We start from the raw sequence: 14,835 nt of genomic DNA, 5'->3' as shown, positions 1-14,835 counted from the left end.
TGCATTTACACATGTGCAAGGTTGTAGTTAATGGCAATGGTTGCTCTATTCATTCAGAAATCCAACAAAAGACAGTGATATTTATATTTAGCTCAATATAAGCAACTCTTGTGGGCAGAGGGCTGAATTTAGTGCTAAAAGAGATATCTAAAAAAAATTCATTTTTCTAGTTCTGCTTGTTTGTGAAAAATGTAAAAAGATCCTTCATTATAGATTGTCAAGTATTTAAATAAACTGTTGCCAAATACAGACTATGTATAAGGCTCTCAAAGTAAATACTAAGGTAAGTTCTGAAGATACTAAGAACCTGGTAAGGAAAACAGGAACTCAGCTAACTCTACACAAGAGACCATGCTAAGCATTAAGAGTAAGGCCAATGAAACATGAAAAGATTAATCATCACTTCTAAGCAAATTTGTACCTGATAGATACATAGCTGATAGCATGCTAGTACAGGCTTATTAAAAAGTAAACAAAAGACAGGCAAATATCTGCTATTATTAAATTTACTATTAAAGAACTATTTACAATTAATGAGAATTCTCCAGGTCTTATAATAATAAAAGAAAAATCACATTTGAATTCTTAATTCTAATGCTAATCAGATTGTTTCTTGAAGGTCAAGTGCAAAACAATAAATGCCCAATTCCACATGTGCTTAAACACAATCAGTCTGACTTTTTTCTTTTTTTTGGAAAGAATGATTAGAAAGATGGAGAAGCAAGTTCAATTTTTATAGGATGAAACATGCTTTTCAAAGATAAGCTTCAACAAAGGTATTTCACTTGAGACAAACAGTGGTGAGCCAAGGCTTCTCTGGCTGTGAGATGCAGGCCTTGAGTGCCACCAGGGAGAGCCTTTTTCCTTACCTATAACTCCCTGTCTCTAGGATGAATTTAGAAATGTTGGCACACAAAGTTGTAGGTAAGTCTCTGCAGCTCACCCAGTCTGAATCATATTGGGCCCAAGTAACACTTTTGCAAAGGCTAACCAGCACAAAGACATTCTCAGACGGCCTAATGTATAATAATTATCCTGTGAGGTCAACTGACTCTTGTCTGTCAAAGTGCAAATGTCTCCATGTGTACGTTAAAGAAGTATCGGCCAACACTTCTAATGCGGTAAGTGGTTACAGGGCAACCTCTTTGTGCTGAGCATGATCTCTCTAAGTTGCTGAGAATGAGCAGGAGCTAATAACTGTTACTTTAAAAACACTTAACCAAACTTCAGGGACTAATGCGGAAAACAACAGACGTTAAGATGAAAATAAAACAAAAAGAAATATTTACCTTCGTATAACAATTAATCCTGACCCCCAAAGCAGTGTTTCACCTTAGGAGTTTGTTTTAAAACAGGGTGGGTGTGTTGGGGGGGGGGTCTTGTTCATCTTTGGTGTCTGGTTCAAGTACCTCTGTTATTAAGGAGGAAAACATCAGTTTTTACTTTTTAACATGATGTTCAAATCATATTAAGTTTCACTCAGAAGTGAATGTATTCATGCCGGATCTTCTCTGCTTTGCTTCAATAACCCATGATCATTCAAAACCTAATGAATTAATGTCAGTGTGAGTCTAGTTAAAACGACAATGTAGGAAAGTACGGTCTCCCACTATGGGTACCGACCTCTAGAAATTAATAATTGGTGGAAAAAGGCCATGAAATCACTTATAGGCATTTAACTAAAAAAAGATCAAATTTCTTTTCTCTCTTGCTAAGAGTATGTTTCTCAAAACAGTTTTCTTCTTATCTATTCCCCCTTGTATTCCACCTTCCCCCCCTTCCACCACCCGCACCAAAACCATTTGATCTTGAACCTCCTTTAAATCTTGCTCTTTTATGCTGCATGTATCAGTGAATCCTCCTGCTAGAAAAAAAAAAAATCCATGCTACTCAATTATTTTCACATAATAGGCTTACAGTTAGAATTTTAAATTAAAAGAAAGTGCAAAGTATATTGTAATTTGAAATTAACCAAGTCTTTTGGCTAAAGGACATTAATCCCATGAGCTCCTTCCACTCAAGAGACATGCAGCACTCCATTGGTTTTTCTCTCTCACCACATAAACATTCTGATAGCCATACACAAATAGTAAAAATCGAGAGCAGAAGAATATGCTTTTAACGTAGGTAGTGCTTTACATAAAATTATAAACAGTCATATGATGAACCTTCTCAACGCCAGGAACATACAATCAAGAAGTCTTCAGATTATCTGAGATTTAATGTGAACACCAATTTAAAATGTGTCAAGGGTTCAAGGTGACAAATACTCAAGTGCCACATACTGCCAGTAATTTTTCTTCTGTATAAAAACATGGTTTTCTTACTCCCAATGATACAGGAACTCAATCTTTTTCACTGACACAATTAAAAGAATCCAAATCTTGAAAACAGGTGAAAAATCCAGTACTTTAATGCCAGACTCATTCATTCCTAATAAGATTCTACCCTTTTTGATACTTCAAAGCAGAAGACCCATCAACAGATAGGAATCAAAGTACATCTGAATTTCAACTGTTTTGATATTTATTTTCTCATTTACTTGATTATTAACTGATTCTTAACCAAATCCTTTCAAACAGATCTTATGATAAAGACTGCGAAAGAACTTCATTGTTGGTATTATTATTAATTATTATCATTACCTAGGGGAAATAACCCAGTGACAGTAAGTATTCAGTTTCACCAGATGAATCAGTAGCAGAGCCTGAGAGAGAATCTAATACTGATTCAGGACAATCTACTAAATCAGAAATAACAAAGGCAAACACAATATTTTCCAAGCCCAACTACACCCGAGTACCTATTTTTCCCCCTAAAATCATTTTCACAGAGTCACATCAGCTATGTAGATCAATAGACTCTTCCATGATGTAGCAAAGATAAAATCCCACCCTTACCATGGCAGCTAAGTTTAGTGGTTAGTGTTGCTTTTTCTTTCTTCTAGGCTCTGCTGTTTTAATATGTACCTGATCTACTTGAGGACAATTTAAGAGCAGCTATTTTTCTAAGATCCGTCCCTCCATATATTTCTCTGGTATGAGGGTATGGAAAGGGGTGTTGGAGTATATACATTGATAAGTCACTTAGGATTGTCAGTAGTAACACTCAGTAGGACTGAACTTTAAGCTATGAAGGGAATTCTTTCCAACCATCTCTTTTCAAATAAGAATTTTGCGTACATTACAGAAATAAAACCCAAAAATCATGAGAAAATCAGCAAACCATGAAAACAAGAAAATAGAAGGTAATTACTTTGTTTTATTGATCCTAGTTCAAAAAACAAAACAAAACAAAAAAACAGATTAAAGTATTCAAGCCGACTCTGAAATATACAATTGTCACAATGAAAGCATTTCAGAGCAACATGTACTGCAATATGCTACTTTGATTAAAAGCCATGTAATCTGAGGAATCTCTGTAACAAAAAGAAAAAGAAAAAGAAGAAAAAGAACTAGGCAAATAGCTTTTTACAGACTTTTCTAAAAAGAAAAGGCTGTAATTTTATCATAGTCACACAAAGGTAAATGTGACTTTCATCTTTATCTAGTATTAAAACAAATTTTCATCCATAGGTATGTAACTACATTCAAAGATACCACACTTGGTTTAATACTAAGAATAAACTATTATTTTATGATACTATTACATGTGTTTTAAAGCTGAACCCATCATAACACACACTAAGGAAAATCACTTAGCACATACTCTCTGAACAGAAAAGATCCCTGCACAGCTTTTCTTGTACTTTTGTTTTTAAAAATGTACAAATATTACCAGACACAAATGAGAGAATAAGGAGCAGCAATGAAATACACCATATGTTCCCACTGTAGGCTGAATCCTGGTCTTTGTTCCAGTATTTCAGAGCCACTGGAAAGAAAGCTAAGTATCCATTTATTAAAATACGTCTTTACATTATTGCTAGCAAAAGTTATACTTTGGATAGGTTCAGTCATCTTGAGTATAACTGCCTGACTGTATCTGCTTCTTTAATAGAGATCTCTTTCAATTCTATGAACCTGCAGTATAACCACCCTGGAAAACAGGTCGGTAGCAGGACAATCTGATAAAAACAACGTAAAGGGTAGATAGTGAAGAAGAATGCAAAGTTATTTTCCTAGTGAAAGAGTACTAAAGTAATTCTATATCAATGACAAAATTTTTGCTTTTTTACCAGCTACGCACCTATCCAAATATCATCCACCTTTTCCTCAATGAGCAGGGTTTCCCTCAATCTTAAAATCTCCCAGAACAGTTTTAATGGTACAACTCAAACCAAAATCACTAACCACGCCCTTTATACCGAGTCAAACCACATTCTGCTTTTTATTCCCCCTCAAAGTCCAAAAACGTACATCTTTCACCTAAAAGGGTTTGCACCAGTTCCCTAACCCTAGTCAGAGACTCTTTTTCGCTGTGCCTCGATATAATTCCAGTCGGAAAACGCTTTCTCCCGGGCAGAGCAGACGCCCAGAAGAGACACCCACGCTTACCTCCCACACACCTGCAACCCCTGACGGGATGCTGGAGCTGAGGCTCTGAGGACTGCGCTCCGCTCCCGTTCCTGCTCTCCTCTCTCCCGGGAAACTACAGTCCAGGGTGCGCCTCTGGCTGCCACAGGGACCTAAGCTCCGCCTCCCCCTCTTCTAGTTGGCGAATTCAGCAGCTGTTGCTCCTCCCCCTGCTGTTCCGGCTGCTGCCCCGGCTGGAGGCGGCGGGAAGCGGCTTTCGTGGTACCTCCGCGCTCCCCGCACTTCTGCGGCTGTTCTGCTGCTTCCCTTCTGTTGGGACCCCTCTTCCCTGTGTGACCTTCCACCTGGAGCAGACTCCCGCCCCATTCAGGCACCTCCACGAAAAGCCCTGGCGCAACCTACCCCTGCCCAACCCGCAGGTCTGGCCGCCCGGTGTGCCTGGTTCTTGGCCACTATCGGGGAAACTGCTTCTTCAGCCAGGGAGCATCCCCACACCATGCCTCCCTCTGCCCTGGCGACTCCCCAGCTGCTTCCTCTCCGCCCGTACGGCGTCCACAGCTCAGCCGCCCCACGTTCCCCACTTGGAGCTCTTCCCCCACCCTCGTTCCTTCCTCGGCTCCACTAGCCCGCCCCCACAAAGAGTGAGTTGCCTGCGGGGCCGACCCTGCATCCTGATTGGCGCAGGTGAGAGCTGACCCCTCCCTTCCTCTTCTTTCCGTGCACCCTCTCTCTTCTTCTCACCTCCTCCCGCAAAGGCAGGGAACTGTCCTACTATTGGCTGGGAGTGTCCCCACCCATCGCCTTAGGCTTCACCGCACAGCCTGACGGGAATTGTAGTCTCCTACGTGCAGGAATTGCCGACGACGCCGGCGAGTGGGACTACGAGTCCCCATAGGTCCCTGCGCGACTCCGGCTGGGCAGGATTCCGGACAACGCCTGGTTCCTCTCGGGTCCTTCCGGCGTCGCCGGAGTGAATTGATCCGGGAGTTGAAGAGGGCTCCAAAGGTGGGAAGTGAAGTCAGTGCCTCAGTTGCCGGTAAGGTATGACTGTTCTGTCCCAGTCCTGATAGCCCCGCGCGGAGCAGAAGAGGTCTGGGGTCACACGGCGGCCGTGGCTGAGGCACTCGGGCTTGGCTCTGGCAGGCGGAGCGGACGGGGCTGGGAACGGGGCCCTATGGGCGTAAGCGAGGTTACCCTACGCGAGTGGCGTAAAGCGGGTTTGTAAATGCCGCCTGCCTTGCTCGGCCCTGAACGCCTCCAGGAAGTCTCCTCTAGGTGGGGGCGGGAGGGGAAGGGCGAGGTTGGCCTCTGGTGCCCCCGGAGAAGGGAGAGGGCGGATGTGCCTGGGGTGGGGTCCTCTGAAGGTGTGGCTTGGGGCGGGGAGGTGAGGCTGCTGTTTTCCCCTTGATGTAGAAGTGGGATGGGGAAGGAGTGGAGGAAGGAAGGAGCGCTTGGGACTCTGCTTATGAGGTCAGTCGGCTATGCCCTTTGAGGGAAGAGGAGAACTATAGAAGGAACAGCAAATGTTGACAGAGATCTACGGATTCAGTTCCAGTTTCACGATGTGGTCCCTCTAAGGAGATAATTTTACCCTAAACAGAGAAGCTTAACCCCTTTAAGATGTTAATTCCTAAGATGTGTTTACACCTTTACTGTTTTCAAAGAGCATTCACAGTGGGATGCTAATGAAGAAACTGTAGGGATAGATGACGTGTCCAAGGTCACACAGGTAGGTTCAGATCTTAATCTAATCCAGTTGTAATTCAGCTTCTGAATCAGAGTTGCTGCACCAGAAAGAAAGAGTAGGGAGGTGGTATTTTTTGAAGAGGGTGGAGAAAGTTGCAAAGTAATACATTTTAGGTATTTCTAAGAAGCCATCTGTGAAGTGAAGAGTTTTTTTGAGCTGGGGAGAGATTCCTCAATAAATGCAGCACACACTGTAACCGTTTGGAAAAATAAGAAGAATCAGTTTCAACCTACCTATTTTTTCCTTATACTAGAGGCATGCTACCGTTTTAAAGGGTTATTAATGGGAAAGGAGAAAATCAGTAACAATATATTTCATCTTTACAGGTGAAAGATACTCTTTTTCTCTTCCTAACTTAGTGTTTTTATCCTCATTTTGTAAAACTGAAAACAATGGGATTGGAATTCTTTCACGAAACTTATTTTACACTTTTTCAAACAATGTAGCACCAAGAGAATATCTAGTGTGCTCATACTACGAGGGAAGATACATTACATTTCCTGGAGGTACCATCACATTTCTGTTGATTTTTATTTATTTTTCCCCTCATTTTCTTGACTTGGTGTTGTGTGTGTGTGTGTATGTGTGTAAATAGTAACATCAGGCTCCAGTGTACTTTAATTTTCTTAGCATCATCTGGGACTTTTAACTCATCCTTATTTTACATTAAAGAGTGGAAAAATAGGACATTTGTGTTTTATATTGAATGGAAAGCAGTATGCTTGTTCCAATCTTATCCTTTATAATTATTATGACCAATTGTAATTACAGTTCACAATTACTAGACAGTTCTTTAATAGAATTTTAAGAGTATGTTCATTGACAACAAGACTTTCTCCGTAAGTTTATATCTGAAAATCAGGTATCTACTGATAGCTCGTAATCAACTATGGTTTACAGCTATATAAATTGACCGTTGAAATATGCTGCATTTTGAATATACTCTACAGATATTAAAATTATCCACAATGTGTTTGATTTGTGAAAGCAAAATTTCTAGGATCCAGAGGTACTATTACATTCCCTTATGATTGAAGTTAAGATGATGTGAAAATTAATATGACTTTTTTAAAGTAGAAGAGAGGTACGATACTGTTGAATGAAATAAAATCAGGAACAATTAGCACCATGAGTAAGTGGAGCAGTACAACAAGGAAGGAAGACTGACTAAACAAATGGAAAATTATGTGGGGTTAACTGGCTCTATGCTGAGTTAGAAGGTGCGGTGGTTTAAGTTGATCATAAACTGAACATGAGTCACTGATAGTAAAGCAATAATGTTAATGTATTTTCTGTATGGCAGTGTTAAGGAATTAAATTTTGTTGGAGGAAGTGAGAAATGAGTTCTAACTTTTGGCATGCAGCTGGGAGGTTGTGGAATGAGCCTTCAAACCCAAAGTCAGGAAAGTTTGGAAATGAGTAAAATTAATATAATGCACTTGTCTAATGTGTGTTAGTTTTTGTCCTTGATTCAGTTCTACCACTAGCTTCTCTACAGCCCTGAGGTCCATTACAGTTTTGATATTTCACCCATGGGGAATGGTGAGCAGTAGAATGGTGGAATAATGTTTCTATTGTATTTATCATCTTTCAGTCATATGCTGGAGTACTGTGATCATTTTGGATCTCTGTATATTGAATAACAGGGCTCACAGAGTGATGTGTATCCTTGTACTTCTGTAGTAGTTTGCAGTTCCCCAGTGTCCACATTTGTTCTCACTTTGGGTTTTGTAGGAGCCTTGTGTCAACTTTTGGACATGATCTCTGACAGGGCTTAGGATGTATCCCATATACATATATCTTGTTTTCTTTGAGGATATGAGGTGTTTAAGAACAGGACTGTTGTATTATCATTGTGTTCCCAGTAGGTAAAACAGGTAACTGAGTACCTGTTTACAAAGAGAATAAAATAAAGAGGTTCATATTGGTTAAGTGCGGTGTCTTGTAACTAATAACTGATGGAACCAAGACATAATCCAGGTCTTCTGACTATAGATCTTTAATATTGTGAAATAGAGACTCAGTTCCCTTAGATTCTTTTACATGAGAAAAAGACTTAAATTACTTAAATATTCAAATACTATTACCATCTTACTCTGTTTAATGCTCACAATTTATCTTTTGTCTCCTATTTAGCTCTCCATTCCCAGGCTTTCTCATTTACTGTGCCTTCCGGTTACTACCTACATAAGCTTTTCCTGACTTGGGGGCCTTTGTACGCTTTCCATCCTCCTGCCTGGACTGCTTCCCCTCCCCTTCCCAAGTCTAGCCAACTCCTAGTTAATTTTCAAGTCTCAGTTTAAATGTCATTCCTCAGGGGAATGTTCTCTGACCTTTGACCCCTCATTCCTGAAACCAGAGTGGGTTCCCACTATGTCTCCATCATACTCTGTACTTCTTTGAACATCATCACAATAGGAACTTAATTATTTCAGTGTTTGTTTGATAAATGTCTCCCTCACTAGACTGTAAGCTACCTGGGCAGGTCCCTCCCATCTGTCATGTGCCTTACCTCACTACTTATACAGTATCTGGCACAAAATAAATGCTCAGTAATTACTTGCTGCATTTATGAACAAGTGATTGAATGAGTGCATTCATGCACAGTGCCTCTGCTACGGACAGAAATGCAGAAATGTTAATGAAAGAGATATAAAATAAAATCCTACCTTGGATAAAAAGGAGTCATTGACAGAAGTTTAGTATAAACTGTAGAAAGATGCTTGTTTTTTCTTGGAGGTCTTTACAATCAGTATAGTTTTCTATGTGGAAATGGCAAAAGAGTCTATTACAGCAAAATTTCTGTATAACAGAGCATTTTGGAGACCTTATCACCATTCTGCTTTTGCAAGCAACATTCATTATAATAAAATATAGAAAGAAGAAACTAACTTCCAGTGGATTCTTTTCTTCCCTATTGTTATCTCATTTTGTCCTCAACAAAATTCATGCTTTTTTCTCCTTTCTTTGTTGTTTTGTTTTGTTTTTTAACCATGGTATCTTCTTTGAATTTTACCTTTAATATAACTTGCCTTAGACAAGGTGACTGTAAAATTGAGTAATGCTTATTTCAGAGGAGCTTATAGTTTTAGCTTCTTGAAAATTTTCATGTATCAGATGGTCTTAAAGTAATATCTTATTTGCTTTAAACCTATATACTTATGAAAGTAAAAATATTATTTTCAAAACATGCAAACTGAATTTCAGGAATAAATTGTGTTAGGCTTTGGTTCTGAAAACTAATTTTCTAAACCTTCACAGTACTATGATAAAGGCATAGAATAAATTCAGCAGCTTAGCTGCTGTAACCTTAAATGCCATCGTGAATTTACCAATTCAGTCTCCCACAAGATACTGTCCAAAAGTGATTGCTGATATTTGGCTTGAAAGCCCAGTCATGCTCCCAGTTTATAAGTCTTTGAGAAGTCCTAAACTTACTTTTTTAGACAGTAGGTCCCTGTGTTATTGGAATCTTGGGTAGAAAATTCATATTGACTGGCATACCAATATGTGGAGGATAAAACTAAAGTACTGCTTCTTATATCTTGTTGGATTATTAAGGTCATTATGATACGTAATGTTACTAAGAATTTTAAGCTAATTCCGTTATAAACAATTTTTCTCCATAATATAAACTGCAGGAGTGATTTCAAAGTTAAATAGTGTGATTGATGGTGTATATTATTGCATCTGAAATGTTACAGAAAGTTACAGTTTTAGAGATTTACTTTTTAATAGGACACACAGTGTAAAAAATGAAAGCATCTTTATTGTAACAATCAGAGATTTGCAGAAAGATAAACAATTTAGTTTGGTGGTCCATTTTTGAATGTATGAAGGTGAAAAATTCAGTTTTCTTATTTTATCTACACAATTAATTGTGTCTTGAATGTAATGTGATATTACCATCTTATTTTTCAGGGTCACCCATATGTTTTTGGTATGCATAATTTTTTTTAACCACCTAAAAAGTGAAATGGATCTATTCAATCTTAATCTCACTCTGCAGTTGCCTGGAATCGAAAAAAGAGGGGATTTTTGTCAGCCAGCTTATGAATTATTGGATAACAGCAATAGAACATATTGACTGGAACATATAACAGTAGTGGTAGTTGCTACTGTTTATGCAGGCCAGTTCTTGGAAATAAGTTTACCAGAAGTAAGTTAGGTTGCATAATAATGAAATGTTGGTTCGTTCATTTATCAAATGTTCCTTAAATATATATCATGTATAAAAATGCCTTAAATCTTGTTTGGAATGAGCTGGGATATAATAGGATAGCCAGTATTTATTGAGCGGTAACTAAGTGCCAGATATCATGCTAAGCATTTTGCATGAGCTCATATAATCCTTGCACCAACTCTTATGAGTTAGAGGCACTATTATTCCCAATTTAAATGAGAAAACTAAAATACAGGGAGGTTAAATAACTTTCTTAAGGTCTCAAAACCACTTATTGCTTGGAATTAGGATTTGAATCCATGCTGAGCAACTCAAGAGACCGTATTTTTAATTACATTAAAAATGATGTTGGTGATTGAGCTCCGTTAGGGGGCAGTTAGATTTAGAGTTAAAATTATAGAGAAGTTGTATCTTAGATGCAAAGATCAATGTGGCAGGCAAAAATTACTTATATTCAAACTTATTCTTAAAAAAAAAATCACTTAGGAGTTACCACATTGGAGACTAATACAGCTTCAACACAACTTATTTTTCCTCTAGCATTAGAATTACTTTTCCTTTGGAGTGCTGGGTCATGTATTTAACTTGTTATTCAGAGCTCATGTTGGAAAAGAAATACGTACATTATGATATAGGAATCACAGTGGGTGAGGGGCATTGTGAGAGGCCCTGTGGCTCTAAGTCTGGTGGGGGGAGTAGCAGATCCATATCTTTTATCTCTTTCATTCTGGGGCTTGTATACATGGAATGGAATTATGATCACCTGTATATTTCAATAGTTATTTTCCTTTTTTGTTTTCTTAGAAGAAAATGTCAAGCATGGCCATTGAATTTGCGTAGAGTAAGTGTATGTATGGTGTGATACAGCTATGCTCCCTAGAGTTATGTGAAGTGGCAGCTTGACATGTATTTCTTTATGGTCTGTCTTCCCTGCAAGACTGCACACCCTCAGGGACATGGACTGTATCTGACTTTTCATCACTGCATCTCCCAGCTAACACTGCTGCTGACTTTGACTGTGCAGAGCACTGTGCTAGGTGCCAGGAAACAGAAAAGAGTAAAACTTCTGTACAGTGTTTATAATTTAGTGGCTAGTAGGGGATGGAAAGACCATCATATGGGCATTTAGCCTTTCTTATTTATTAAGTACTGGCACATGTATCAGTTCATTTGATAATTTTGGTCAGAGCTGATAGAAAGGGGGGAAAGTGATAGTTTCTCTAACTTAATGTCTGGTCCCTGGCACTGAAACATGCCTCTCTGCCTTAATTAACCATGCTGCCTTTAGGATGAACTGGAACCCCAGTGGAGTTTGGAGTTAAGGAAGGACAGAACGCTAAGACGTTAGTTACACCCCTGCTGCCTTCTTAGACTTTATATGTTTGCTGCAAAAAGAGGCAATTGGGAATGGTAACTGAGTCAGACCTGGCCTCCAGACTGGAGCAGTTCATGTTGTTGCAAGGCTTTCTTAATTTAATTCCAAAGGATTTTGAATAATGCTGTGGTCTTTTACTCAAAAGTAGATGCTTGTGGATGCCTTTATAGTAAAATTGGCATTTTGACAATACTGTCAAAACTTGAGAGATTTCTGAGGTCCTGTCTGAATTTTGGTGTGCTTCGTTGAAAAATGAATTACAGTTTTACAAATGAAGGTTACAGGAGAGGAATCATATATACAATATAAGCAATTATCACTCTATCTCCTTCATTTTTTTCTTGTGACTAATAGCATTTTTATTTGAGATCAGTTGGGAGCTGAAGGTGAAGTTAAATGTCATCATCAACATAGAATCTTGTCCTTATTAGCACCTCCTCTTAAACAAATGAGCCAGAGTCCATTTATTATCTGGGGATAATAATTTTATCAACATTTGAGTGCCTTTGTGGCAGGTTTTTGGTGCAAAGAAATTTGATAAGGTAAAGGAAATACACATTGTATGCTGTAGAGAACCTTAGGCAATAAGGAGTCGTTAAGTTAAATGGTAGACATCTAAGATTATAAGTGATACAGAGCAAGTAAGCTTGACCCACGTGGTATATAGTCTCTTTACTTGTACTTTCAAGCATAGAGAACATAGGAACTGCATGAGAGCTTAAGTTTAGTTGAATTTCTAAGGGGTTTTAAAGGAAAGCTTTAGCATTATATTGGAAAAATTAAAACATCACAAATACTAATAAAAAGGAAAATACAAAGATGTACCTCAAACACTAAATGACTGTTCAGTTAGGCATTCTTTAGTTCATGAACCACTAGATTAAGTAAGAAATTTATGGGCAAAAGATGAGCATATTTAAGGGGACAGATTTGTTTCCTGCCTTCCAGCAACTGTTTTCATTTAAATTTTGTTCAGGCCAGAATTTAACAAAAATCTAGGCATTTGAATAGGGAAAAAAAAAGTGAGGATTTCGCAACTAAAGAGATGTGTACTTTTTTCCCCTGAACCTGTTGTGCAGAAATATGTTACCAGCCAGTTGTTATTATTTCTGTTGTTCCCATTTCCCATCAGCTAATTCAGAGGTAACAGCCTTTTGATTATGTTATCTTTTAATTATCCTGTGTAGATTATCTCCCTTTTATGGATTATTTTAAGAAAGTCTTTGATCACATCTTGATTTCACTCTGCTACCCAGCCTGCTTCTGGGACACAGCCTTCTTTATTAAATTAATCTATGTACATTAAGAGAATAAAAAGTAATTTTAACACAGACTTGGCAAATAGTTTTAAAATGTAAATTTGATTATCACATTCTTTTAGTATTCCTAAACTGTGTTATTTGCTTTGGGTGATATATGTAACTTGTTGGGTGGCACAAGTAATTTATTTCTGCCTCCATTTTGGCAAGTGGGGGAGAAAAACTTTTAAAAATATACTGTGGAAGTGGCCTTTATGACATTGTGATTTCAGTGTTAGGCTATCCTTGTGTATGCTATGCAGGGGCAGGACTAGGCTGAGGCAAGTGAAGGGTCTAGGGTACAGAATTTAAGGAGACACTTGCTGTCATGCAAGTAAGAACTAAATTTTGTGCTCTAGGCATTGAGTTTGCCCCACCCTAGTTCCAGTCCTGATGCCATGTCAGATTCATCAAATCTTAGATAAAATATCAATAACTAATAATATGAATTAAATGTTTATCAGATACTGTATTAGATACTGTAACAAGTACTTTATATGCATTTTGTACCCTTAATAACCCCATGAGATGAGTACTTAAATCAGTATTTCCAGTGATTTCTCACTGAGTTTAGAGACATAAATAACTTAAATGATATCACCCACCTGAGCAAAATTCAAACTTAGATCTTTGTTTCAAATCTAAGCACTTACCTAATGCACTGTACTATCCATCTATATGTAGAAAACCTTAATTACTTCTTGTCCATTTTATGATTTCTGTATTAAGAAACTACCCCCCCAAAATATGTAAGTTCTTAACACTGATGTGATGCAGTTAACTTTTAAAGTGAGTGAGTCAGAGGTCTCGGCAACACCAAATGGAAGATCCACCAACTTGTGCTACTGAGAACCCTAGGGCGACCTTGAACCAGAGCCATGTTCCAGCTGGCTTATAGAAGCACATCAGTTGGGCAGACTGACTCACATGTCCTGTACAATAGGTTACAGCAACTCAGTAGCATATTTTAAAATATCTGTCACTATTTGTTTAGTTTCTTAATGTGAACTTCTGTGGACTTTCATTTCTAAGTTGTGAAATTTGGAGATTGGACTAGATAATACATAGTAATGTACAGTAATGGCTATTTTCCCTTTAAAATTTTAAGGTTTTAGGGCCTTAACATGTAGATCTCGTAAATGCATAAGCATGTGACGACAGTACAGGTCAGGTTACTGGTATGAGATTGAGATCCGAAACTCTGAATTATGGAAAAAATTTAGGTCCAGGTGTCTTTTGCCAGCTCTTACCCTTACTATGTGGACCACTAACCTTTGATCTCACAGTGCGTTGTTCATAATGCTGTGTAGTGATTGTCCTAGAGCAGTGGTTTTCAAATTGTGGAGAGAGGTGTTTAAGGGCTCCTGTGAGAGGAAGGGCTGATAAACTGTAGTTATTACTTAATACATTTTGTGGATTAATGAACAGTTTAGTGTGTTTTATGTCATGTTTAGGATCTGATAAAAGAATTCATTTGAAAAACAAAACAGAGTTCTGCCATTCTAAGGAGGTTTACAATCACTTATCTTCCTCCATTTATCTGGTTTTTCAAGAGTCCTTGACCCCCTGCCGAGATGATTGTACAGAGGACCTGACTTATAGAAAGAGATCTTATCATCCTAGATTAAAATGTACTTAATCTGATATCTAATATTAAATAGTTACTGTGTGCTATGTACTGTTTTCAGTGCTTTATCTGTGATAACTTGTTTAATCTTCACAACCTTAAGAGACAAATACTGTTATTATTCTCATTT

General features: G+C 38.2%; 3 protein-coding genes and 1 long non-coding RNA gene across 6 annotated transcripts in view; 2 read left to right on the top strand and 2 right to left on the bottom strand.

The window, feature by feature from the left end:
* Positions 1–4,665, bottom strand: part of SERPINI1 (serpin family I member 1) — a 74,273-nt gene extending 69,608 nt beyond the window's left edge. Inside the window, exon 1 of one of the 2 annotated variants that reach the window (XM_006200838.4) lies at positions 4,497–4,665. The gene's annotated coding sequence lies outside the window, so the exon portion shown is untranslated. The remainder of the gene's footprint in view (positions 1–4,496) is intronic. The other variant, XM_072960448.1, reaches the window with a different exon arrangement.
* Positions 1,081–5,449, top strand: LOC140698906 (uncharacterized). Its single transcript, XM_072970753.1, has 3 exons — positions 1,081–1,121; positions 4,654–5,159; positions 5,313–5,449. Exons 1-3 carry the CDS (start codon positions 1,081–1,083, stop codon positions 5,447–5,449), a joined length of 684 nt encoding a protein of 227 aa, XP_072826854.1.
* The window catches only part of PDCD10 (programmed cell death 10), a 37,671-nt gene continuing 28,213 nt past the window's right edge, over positions 5,378–14,835 (top strand). Inside the window, exon 1 of one of the 2 annotated variants that reach the window (XM_006200841.4) lies at positions 5,378–5,511. The gene's annotated coding sequence lies outside the window, so the exon portion shown is untranslated. Of the gene's footprint in view, positions 5,517–14,835 lie in introns of both variants that reach the window. The other variant, XM_015236468.3, reaches the window with a different exon arrangement.
* LOC140696394 (uncharacterized) lies at positions 6,111–9,101 on the bottom strand. Its single transcript, XR_012072682.1, has 2 exons — positions 8,892–9,101; positions 6,111–6,412 (listed from the first exon to the last, which is right to left on the bottom strand). It is a non-coding gene; the product is annotated as an uncharacterized lncRNA (long non-coding RNA).

This window comes from Vicugna pacos, chromosome 1, assembly GCF_048564905.1.
Source record: "Vicugna pacos chromosome 1, VicPac4, whole genome shotgun sequence".
NCBI lineage: Eukaryota > Metazoa > Chordata > Mammalia > Artiodactyla > Camelidae > Vicugna > Vicugna pacos.
The sequence above is the reverse complement of the archived record's forward strand: the minus strand, read 5'-3'. Positions and strand labels throughout refer to the sequence as shown.

Coding starts and splice junctions, on each gene's coding strand:
- LOC140698906 (XM_072970753.1), top strand. CDS start 1,081: ATGTGTACGTTAAAGAAGTATCGGCCAACACTTCTAATGCG. Junction 1,122..4,653: donor CGGCCAACACTTCTAATGCG/GTAAGTGGTTAC, acceptor CCCCTCTTCTAG/TTGGCGAATTCAGCAGCTGT. Junction 5,160..5,312: donor CTGCATCCTGATTGGCGCAG/GTGAGAGCTGAC, acceptor CGGGAATTGTAG/TCTCCTACGTGCAGGAATTG.